The 10,529-nt window shown below is 36.8% G+C and overlaps 1 protein-coding gene across 4 annotated transcripts in view; it reads left to right on the top strand.

The window, feature by feature from the left end:
* MAP3K15 (mitogen-activated protein kinase kinase kinase 15) overlaps positions 1-10,529 on the top strand; it is a 94,136-nt gene that overhangs the window by 62,084 nt on the left and 21,523 nt on the right. For all 4 annotated transcript variants that reach the window (XM_019471428.1, XM_019471429.1, XM_019471426.1 and 1 more), the window contains 5 exons: positions 583-632; positions 3,666-3,761; positions 5,387-5,474; positions 9,242-9,375; positions 10,003-10,130. In XM_019471428.1, the coding sequence (XP_019326973.1) occupies positions 583-632; positions 3,666-3,761; positions 5,387-5,474; positions 9,242-9,375; positions 10,003-10,130 (496 nt within the window). The remainder of the gene's footprint in view (positions 1-582; positions 633-3,665; positions 3,762-5,386; positions 5,475-9,241; positions 9,376-10,002; positions 10,131-10,529) is intronic.

Genomic DNA, 10,529 nt, shown 5'->3' with positions numbered 1-10,529 from the left:
TCACCAGCCTCGTTGCCCTTCTCTGGACACGCTCCAGCACCTCAATGTCCTTCTTGTAGTGAGGGGCCCAAAACTGAACACAGTATTCGAGGTGCAGCCTCACCAGGGCCGAGTACAGGGGCACGATCACTTCCCTACTCCTGCTGGCCACACTATTTCTGGTACAAGCCAGGATGCTGTTGGCCTTCTTGGCCGCCTGGGCACAGGTTTCTTTTCCCTTCGAGCCTAGATAAGAGTAGGGCATGTTTAATATGAAATGTTGATGTATTGAGTCAAAACATAATGTTTGGTAAATTGTACTTCAAGATTTATTCTTCAAATTTAATTTTACATGAGGAAATAGAGCCTTTACTTCCACCCGGTGCCATTTATATTAATTTTTCCTCAAGTGAGTAGAACAGCAATGTATGACCTCTCTTTACCTTTACATCAATCTTATTTGAAATTTGAGGGGGAAGAAAGAAAGAAAGAAAGGACGAGACATGCTGGAAAAACTTTATTTTGCTTACCATGCTGTGACTTTGTTTTCACTAGCAAGTCAAGGTTAAACTGTGGTTGATTATAGCTCTTTGTTCTTTACAGAAACAGATTCACGAATGGAATTTTACAGCTTCTTCCATTAGGGGAATAAGGTTGGTATGTCAGAAAACAGTTAAGTGGTTTTTTGTTTATGTTTTATATTTCCCTTAAGTGGGAAATCTGGATTCTGCAGTAAATCTCTGCTTTGCATTGCCTATTATAAAAGCTTTTTCTGTCCAGCCTGCCTTGAAGTGTCAACACAGAAGGGTTTGCCTTTCCATGCATGGGCAGAGCAGTACATTACTCATAGGAATATTCACCTAAGGGGTGGGGGGTGGGGGTGGGGGTGTGTATTCTCTGGTAGACTTCCCTGTTTTCAGTCGTGTTCCTGCTTTTTATATATTTTTCTAAATTTTTCAGTGAAGTTATTGTCATCTCTACATTTAAAAACATGGAGGCAGAAGGAAAGCAGAGCCCTTAGCTATTCTTCCTTCCTTCCTTAAGTGAAAGAACGGTTTGTCTGTTTTTGTTTAAGAAAAGGAAACCATGGTATCTATTTTCTGTTTGGAATTCAGAAATGCTTCTGATATGGCTCTATCTAAAAACCTACTAGCTAAAACTTGGATTATTAGACAAATGTTAAATGAGGCGTGGACATAGTTTGTGCTAAGGAAAGAATTCTTGATCTGGAAGGAGACTCTAGTGGAGTTTCTCAAGGACTAGCCTTTAAATAGTTAAAGTAGTTCCATTTTGTGATGCCTAGATTAATGGAAACACTAGTCACAAGTAAGTGGATCCAAATATTAGTACAAAAGAACATCAGAATATTATATAGAAAGAACAGGATTGTTCTGAGAACTGAAAGGATAGAAAAGAATCACATTTGGTATTAACAACTGCAAAATGCACGACTACATTTAGAAGCTAGCTTATATATTTTAAGTTGGGCTACTTTGCTGCCAGAAAGGGGAGAGGCAGAGCACCAGGAGAGAAAACAAAATGAAACCTATCTGTACAGCCTGGCAGTGTGTCTATAGCATTTTTGCTCTCTGTCTGCATTATGCAGGCTGTAGCTAAGAACCAGAGGAGCCGTAAGCACACGGAACACGAGGTGGGCTTTTGCCTTCTCTCTGCGTTCATGAGTAACTACATTGGTGGATCTGGCCTTTCTAGGGACGTAAATGGCTGTTGGCTGGGGCCAGTTGTGTGAGTGCATAAACAAGTGCTTGAAAAACTTTCTGATTCAAGTACAAGGATAAATTCAGATACCTAATGAGTTCCGTAGTTCTCAAAGCAGAGGGCTTCTGGGCTGTGATTTTGACCATAAGCCCCTAAGTTTTAGCTCCCAAGTTTGTCTTCTCTGAACTTGTATAATTTGCTTAATCAAATAAGCTCAGTGAAAAAGTATTTCTCTGAATAAGGTGAGTGGTGATTATTATGAAAGCCTACAGTTGTGGATTTGGACATAGATTCTACGATAACTTCAGTATTTTCTTCTAAAAGAAGCAGGTTTTGGTTTAAATGAATTTGATGTGATATTTTATTCTACTACTCCAATGCAATGTGAGTGGATGTGAAGTTGTCATTACTGAATTCTGTGGAGCTGACTGAGCATAACTCAGCATAACGTTTCTGAAAGATATTAATTACCTTCAGTCAACACACTGCACAGAAATTAATCTTTGAGAAAGATAACATTTAATTAAATGGAAGCAAGCAATTCATTTGCTTTGATTCTTAATCACTGCTGGGGATTACAAAGCTCAAAGAGGCAATCTTTTTAAACTTAGTGGAATTAGATGTTTGCTTTGTATGTGATAACTTACAATTGCTATACTTTTGAAACTGCATTAGTTTTAGTAAAGAAAAATTAGTGGTCTCAGTTAACTTATACTCTATCAAAACCCTTAACTTGTATTTATGCTAACCAGTTCATTTTATATACCACATGCGTTACACTGTTTATAATATAGTATTGTTACTTAGATACTGTCTTGTCAATCCTATATTTGCCCTTCGAAGAATCATCTTGCTTTGTCTCTTAGTTCTTGTGTCAGGTATGTGCTAATCTGCCTTGCTAGGCTAGAAACTGCTATGCCAGAACGAAGCTACAGAATGGCGTAGTGTATTTTCACATATTTCTGAAAAAATCTTCTGGCAAAATTCTAATTTTTTGGAACGTTTGTCCATGTAGCCCTTAATGATGCCAAAGCAAGTTAGTCTTGTAACATTCTGCAACTTTACTATAGTCTACTGTCAAGTATTTTAACTAACTGGCTCAACAGAGGCTAAGCAAAAATCTGAGAGTTTGACTAAACAGATCAGGCAAGAATCTAATGAATTTTATTAATCTAATGCACAAAAATTATGAGAAAACCTTAACAAGCATAACAACTTGGCATTTATGTAGAATGATACTGAAGTGCAAGTGTTTGGAATAAGAGATTAATTCCTAGATTTACTTTCATATTGATATTATGTTTTATGGCCTCGTCACTTCTTGCTTCAGTGCGTTTACGTGGGATATGTATGACACTGGCAAGACACAATATGCAATAAATAATCACTTTGCCAAATTATTGCTGCAGTTTGGAGTAAATATTGGTTATTCCAAAACTTGTTTATCAGTATTAAGGCCATAAAAAGTATATACTGTGAAGGGTCTGCTACACCGTAGGTATTTCCCAGTTCAGTTTTACTGTTGCAGTAATGGAATTATAAAAACCAGAAGTACTTGTCAAGCTTAGAAGAAAGGCTTTCTTTATAGCTAGATTAGTGTCAAAGCAATTCATTTTCCATAGAGGAATCATCAAATACCAAGAAATCTGATGGAACTGTGTAAAAACGGAAGGGGAGATGAACAACAAACAAACCTCAAAACACTTCAGATAAACGAGTATTTTACCAAAGTAAGCAGTAGCTTAATCATTTATCAAATTGGAGATAGGATTATAGAATATATAAATAAACTCAAAGCTTCTAGTTGTAAGGAAAATAAATATAATTGCATACTGCCTCTCTGAGGTAATTAACTGTGAAAAAGGAGTTTGCTAAGTGCTCGTAATTCAAAAAAATTAATTCCTCCTTGCTCTATTTCTTCTAATAGTTACACCCAAAATAATCTTTTCTTAATGTGAATTTTATAGCATTTCCAAGTTTGATGAACGATGTTGTTTTCTTTATGTCCATGACAACTCCGACGACTTTCAAATCTACTTTTCTACAGAAAACCAGTGTAGTAGGTGAGTTCAGTTTGTGTGGGTATTGCATGCGAGATCTATGTCCTAAATAGAATTGATTTAGTAAAGATTGAAAGCTGACATTTTTGCTTGAGAAATTAATTATTTATTTCTTCACTTCTTTTTTCTTGATGAAGAAGCAATGAGCTAAATTCAACGATATTTAAGGTGATGACTGCAGTGTCCCATTACACTTGTTGGCTGGTTCTGATCCGTTTACCTACAAGTCATTAGGTCTGAGAAAAGGCTTAAGTAGCTTATTCTAATTTACAACTATTATCTTCTTTTTATGTGTCTTGGCCATGTCGTGTAAGGTAGTATATTGGTTTAGGTTCCCTTAAGTACCTGTTCAGTTTGATTTAAGTAAAAGCAAGTAGATGTAACAGAAATTTCTAGCTTATATTGTGTCACAGATATCTGTTACTGTTTGCGCCTGTATTCAAGTATTTCCTGATGATCTGTTGTCTCTAAACAGTAAGCATGCTAACTGAATTTCAGGCCTAAATCTTTACAGACCAAATTCTTCCTGGGGACTGATATTTGGCATATAAACCTGAATGAAGTAGGAGTGATTTGTTAATACTCTTAATATTTGGGGTTGGATGGTATATTTAGTTTTCTTGCACTAATTATTATTTATGTATTACATGGAATAAACTCAGGTTAAAAAAAAAATTATTAGCTCTGCAGAGTGCAGTGCGTAAAAGATAGGAAACACTAAAATTAATGTTACCTGCTCAGCCTTAATTTGGCATCGCAATTTGTGTGTTATGAAACATGGTCACATTTTGTATGCCTTATTCAGTGCACAACAGGAGTCTGTTCCAGAGATATGTGTCTATTAGTCAGTGAAAGAGATGTGAATATTTTATAATAATTTTTAATAATTGTTAACCATTTGTTATGGAATTTGGAAAAAAGTGAATGGCTCAGGCAGGGAACTACAGAAAAATATGGTCTTGTACTTAAGGATCTCTATCCCAGAGAACTAGATGAAATTAGTTAAAATTCTGTTCTTCAAAACACGTTACTACTTTTATATTCTTGGCTTTCTGGATGCCTGACTAGAAGCCACAAAATCTGATTTTCAGAAATACTGAGTAATCATGCTTGCAACCAAAGTCCATAGGAACATTTAAATTAAACTGAAGGTAATAGAATTCTTATCACTACACAGAAGGAGAACCACCCAATATGATGTTGCGGATTTAGCACTCCTGAATTGAACCATTGAAAATCAATACTTCATTTTTTACTATCTCAACTTTTTCTCTAATGACATTTGTAAAGACAAGGCCATACTAAGCACTTTCCATCAAAGTATACAGCAAAAATACTTGAGTTGGATCTACCAAGATTTTACTATGCAATTACAGTAACAAGCAAGTATTGGGTCTGCTACAGCAAATAAAATAATTTTATAAATAATTAGGCTTTTCAGTGTGTGTTTGATGTTCTTCCTCATTTAAAATAGGATAAATATGGCGAAAGTAAGTAGCGAAAGAAACCTATGAACATGCTAGTCAGTTTATTAGCTTGAAAGCAAAGCCCACCTTGTGAAGAATCTGTTTAATCTCCTTCCAAAAGGATATTTTTCTTTAATCCTGTGCTATTTATTGCTTTTTTAGATTCTGTGGGTTGGTGAAAGAAATTTTGTCTGATGCAGTTGGCAGTACTTTGGAACTAGAAGGAGAAATAGATGGAGACACATTGGAGGTATGTCAAGGATAAAAGATCCAAGAACTCCGAAACTCTTTCTCTGTCTTCCCTGCACTTTCATATCAGTATGCTAGAAAGATAATAAATAGCATTTAAACTCCTTAATTGTATATGCAATTTCAACTCTTACAAAACTGTTTGTACACAAGAGTTGCATTCATTTGAAAAAACACATTTCTAATGAAGTCAGACCGTTACTACTGTAAACTGTAGAAATCCCTAATGAAGGATGTTACTGATCTTGTATTTATGTTGCAAACAATCTATAGATGAGAATCATCTGGTATCAGCTGGCTTAAGTGGATAAAAAAGATAAGATATTAAATAAATTCTAGGAAAAAGCCATTTAGCAAAGGGACTTCAGTTTTTCTAGCTGGTACCTGATACTGTTACTACTCCAGATAATTTCATTTGATGGGCTTTTTCTGTCAGAGAGATTTGCAGATATTTAGGATCAGATTCATCCATTGTGCTTTTTACTTATCACTGAAACATCCATGTTAGGAACCTAGTAGCTGTAGGCTTTCTTTATAATCAGTACAGAGGGAAAACAAAATACTTGGAAAGGGTTATTCACATTTTATGTAGGCTCAGGTTAGGGTAGGGGAATCCATGTCTTCATAAGACACACTGCCTCATAGCAAACATCCATATTTGTAGCACTAAGTATGTGTCCTGTGCTTCTCTTTTATTTGTTTTGAAATCTGAAAAGCCATCATAAAAAGTAGATTGTAACTTTTATTTGTAGTCAAGCAAATTCAGTTAATCCGATTAATGAGTGTAAAAACCCTACTGTGGTTTGTTTGAGCTGGGTATCTTTCTTACCGCATCTCATTCCAGCAATTCTCTTAGGCTTACGATTCAGAGCAGCTCTTTATGATAGTGAATCTTTTGTAGTACCTGAGGCTTCAGAAGAGGATTAAGAAAGTAGAAGACCCTCTGCGGTACTGTTGAATGTAATTGCGTATGGTGGGGAAGGTGAGTTTTTGCACTGAAGTTTGTGCATAGTGGCCACAGAATTCTCTCCTCAAGTGAAAAGGACAAGATATGCCCAGCTTAATACATACATCTGTGGTCTCAGCATAGGGTCAGGGCTCTGCCTTGGCAAAGACAGGGTATTATCTATAGCTGCAGATTTTACATTGCGTACTTAGCATAGCAGGGCAATCTCCAAACAACACAGTCTATTCAACTGTATAATAGTCTCTCAGAGTAAGTGAGCTCACCGTGGCTTGAGCCTTTTAAAAACTGAACTGGAAAAAGCCCCTGGAGAATGCACAGGAGGAAACAATCCTGCACGAATCAATGACATATGGAGAAATGACTACAGAAATTAATTTTAAATCTTGACGTTTTCACAATTATCACCTTGTACTTACTGTCTTAGGTCAGGACATTAAAACAGAAATCAAGATACAGAAGAGGAGGATTAATTTGTTTAGCTTATAAATGAGCTAAGACACTTACTGTCTTTCTGCAGCCTGAGATCTTGCATTTAAGAAGAGACAACATGGAAAATGCAGCTTTGTATGGTCTTGATGGGCTTGACAAGCACAGAGAAAGCAGAAGTTCTTACCGTTAGTAAAACAACTGTTTATATTTGGGGAAGAGGAAGAAATAACCTTCAGCACAGTTTGGGGAAAGAAAATCTGATTTCAGTCAGAATTCTTATGAGAATGTTGTCCCAAGGGGTTGTATATTTTGGATTGTGGTATTATTTGAAAGCAACTACAGTTTAGTTCTACAGCTAACAAGGATTTGGAAGGAGAGTGAGTGTGGCAGTCCTTTCTACCTTAGGGTATTCACTTCTGGATATTGATATTGAAGAAGTTCCTATCACTTTAGGAGTACCTGCTGTACCCCAAATAGGATATCCTAGAGATCAGGCTCTGCCCTACCACGTTCATACAGAAGGTCAGCTATGAACACTTGTTTACTCATACCTAATGGTTGAATTGCACATCCAGTGGATCACATATTCAGACTTTTGTCAACCAGCAGTGATTTATTCAATCTTTGTAGCTGTTGGAAAGAGAGAAGGCAAATGTAAAGCAGCATCAAGTATATACAAGCCTATTAAACTGTCTACCAACTAGCATTGAACTATAAATCTCAACGATTTTCATGTATCATAGGACCCAGACTAGAGAACATAGGTTTCTCCACAGTAATTATGGAGTTGGCTTAGGACCCGTCTGTTGCAGATGGGGTTGCTGTCAATCTTAAATTCCGCAATGTGACTGCTGTATTTTCGCTGCACAGTTTTATATCATATGATAGCTGTGAAAGCTGGGTATGCTCCTACCAAAGAACCTGACAAGTTTTACATATGGCGTTTTGGGTCAGTTATGCCTATCATATAACAAGATTATGTTATGAACCGTGAAGTGCTGAAACATGGGAAATGAAACGGTATTAAAGCTGTGCTAACTCAAGTTTAGTTCCACTGAGCAGAATATGCTGTTAGGGTAAACAACAGATGGTTTTTCTTTAGCACCTTCCATACAGCAGCATGAAACTTGCCATCTTTGCTGAGGTGAAGCGGGGGGGAATGTCAGTGACACATGGGCATTGCAATACCAGAGCTGCAATATGACCTGGGAAGACACTTCAGAGAAATAGACCTCAAGGCTGCATTCTGTATGAGAGAGTCTTATTGGATGAAGCAGAAAAGCGGTCATTGACAGAAATGTCAATAGTTATGGCCATTGTAAAAAGTTGGGTTGTTTTTTTTTTTTAATAGAGAATTCACATGAAGCCACAGAGAATACCCTGCAGTTTTCCCATATGGGACATCCTCTTGGATTTGGGAAGATACTAGGGGAGGTCTGTGTACTCCTGATCATATCTGATGCTATGAAACTGCCCAATTCCTTTCTTAACTCTTTGCAAAAGTGCTTTTTCAATATCCTTTATCAGTTCCCTGGTTTGAATCAGGGGTGTGCTGCCTAACCCAACTTCCATAAGAAATTTGGTTTTATTTAGTGTCTGGAATGTACTTTGATTAAGCATCATTCATCAATAGGCTTTTTCACTGACCTTGATAGAAGGAGAGCTCTGTGATAAGATCACCATATGGGACAAGACCATGAGGTGGTGTAAACTAGTGTAGCTTTACTGAAGTCAGTGAACCAGCAGTGACTTATTCAGCTGGCAATATGACCCAGCATGGTTTCAGCAGCAGTGGAAACCACCACTTCATACATTTAATCATCCTTGGAGAAGATGAGCATTTTTTTTTCACTTTTTGGAAAAGCTCATAATGAGGGGAATATGTCAGAAATGAATTTTGCTGTGGCTAAGTTCAAATGAGAGTTTAGGGTCTTAAAACAGTGTCCACCCACTGTAATGAGAATGTCACTTTCATCTGTTTATTAAACCGGTGGTTTTAAAATTATAGGTTACATTCCATACATTTATGTATTCTGAAGGCTCTGTCAGCAATTCTTAAGAGATGATACCTGAATGTGTTCTTTTGACAGCACTGTTTCATTGAATTTGCTTTAATGCTGTGTTCCTTGTTTGGGTGAATGCATTTCAAAGTTGGTTAGAGAAGATTGTTTTGTAAAGCAGGTAACGTGGAAATTTTACAAGTTGTATAATGCACCAGGCTGGTGAACCTACTGTGCTACAGCTGGGCTGCAGTAACTACTCTGTGCTGTACTAAGTCAGTATAGTACATAACTCTTGTTAAAGCTCTCTGTAATGTCAAATGTTAGTGATAACAATTTCTGTGCTGCTTTGTTTATCTTTTCTGTTTGCAGTATGAATATGACTATGATGAGAATGGTGACAGGGTAGTTCTAGGGAAAGGTACTTACGGAATAGTTTATGCTGGAAGAGACCTTAGCAATCAGGTCCGAATAGCCATCAAAGAAATACCTGAGAGAGACAGCAGGTAAGACCTAGTTTATTGTTATATATACAATGCTAATGAAACTGCAGTTGTTTCCTGAAAACTGCTCTTCTTACCATGTATTTCTATGTGGTTAGTTTATAAAATCCCAGTATACTGAAATTCAATTATTATTTCCTCCTAGTATTCAACAGTACACTTTTGAGAATAAGGACTTCTTATTTTTTGGAAAATATAGGATATAAATATATATATCATAAATAATACAGTTTGATAATCTATATGTATATCATAAATTCTAGAATAAGACCTATTTTGGGTTTTAAGTTGCAGTTGTGTCTCATTTGCATTCTTTTTGGGGACGGGGAAAAGCATAAAAGGAGTTTTGAAGGCAAAGACAGTACTATGTAATGATACAGAAGAAAGGCATGTATAAATTCTTTGAGGGCATGTTTCTTCTTCAGGGTTCTTCTGAGATCTACCTCTGTATTTTTTCTGAATAGGCAGCCAGTCACACTGCATTTTGAAGGTCATGGACGTTTGCTGAGAATTGGATCAGTATCCCTAAAATCCATTGTTTGCAAACTAGCATTTAAGTGTAGCCTAGAACCTTTTCCTGCATTAGGAGATCCTCCTTGATTCTTTATTTTTTTTTTTTTTTTTTAATAGGTATTCTCAACCTCTTCATGAAGAGATAGCACTGCATAAATATTTAAAGCATCGGAACATTGTCCAGTATCTTGGATCTGTTTCAGAAGATGGATACATTAAGATTTTTATGGAGCAGGTGCCAGGAGGTTTGTATCATTCTGAGCTTAGTCTCTCAAAGGAATCAAAAGGAGTTGGGACTCTAAACTTAGTGAAAGCAAATAGATGTGCACTTAATATGTTTGTGCACTGTATATGGCTTTTCTGTTGAGCCATTAACTACAGGTGGCATTCTTCTCATATAAAGAATAGATTTGAAGTGTACAGGTCCCAGTACCCGCTCCCCTTTCCGTAATAATTACAAACCTAGAGAAAAGTCATTGAAAGTACTTGGTGTCAAATAGAATCACAGAATCATAGAACAGTTTGGGTTGGAAGGGACCTCTAAAGGTCATCTAGTCCAATCCCCCTGCCGTGGGCAGGGACATCTTCAACTAGATCAGGTTGCTCAGAGCCCCGTCCAACCTGATCTTGAACATTTCCAGGGA

Source organism: Aptenodytes forsteri, unplaced genomic scaffold, assembly GCF_000699145.1.
Source record: "Aptenodytes forsteri isolate BGI_AS27 unplaced genomic scaffold, ASM69914v1 Scaffold273, whole genome shotgun sequence".
In the NCBI taxonomy this organism is placed as follows: domain Eukaryota; kingdom Metazoa; phylum Chordata; class Aves; order Sphenisciformes; family Spheniscidae; genus Aptenodytes; species Aptenodytes forsteri.
This window is presented reverse-complemented; position numbering and strand designations above follow the sequence as displayed.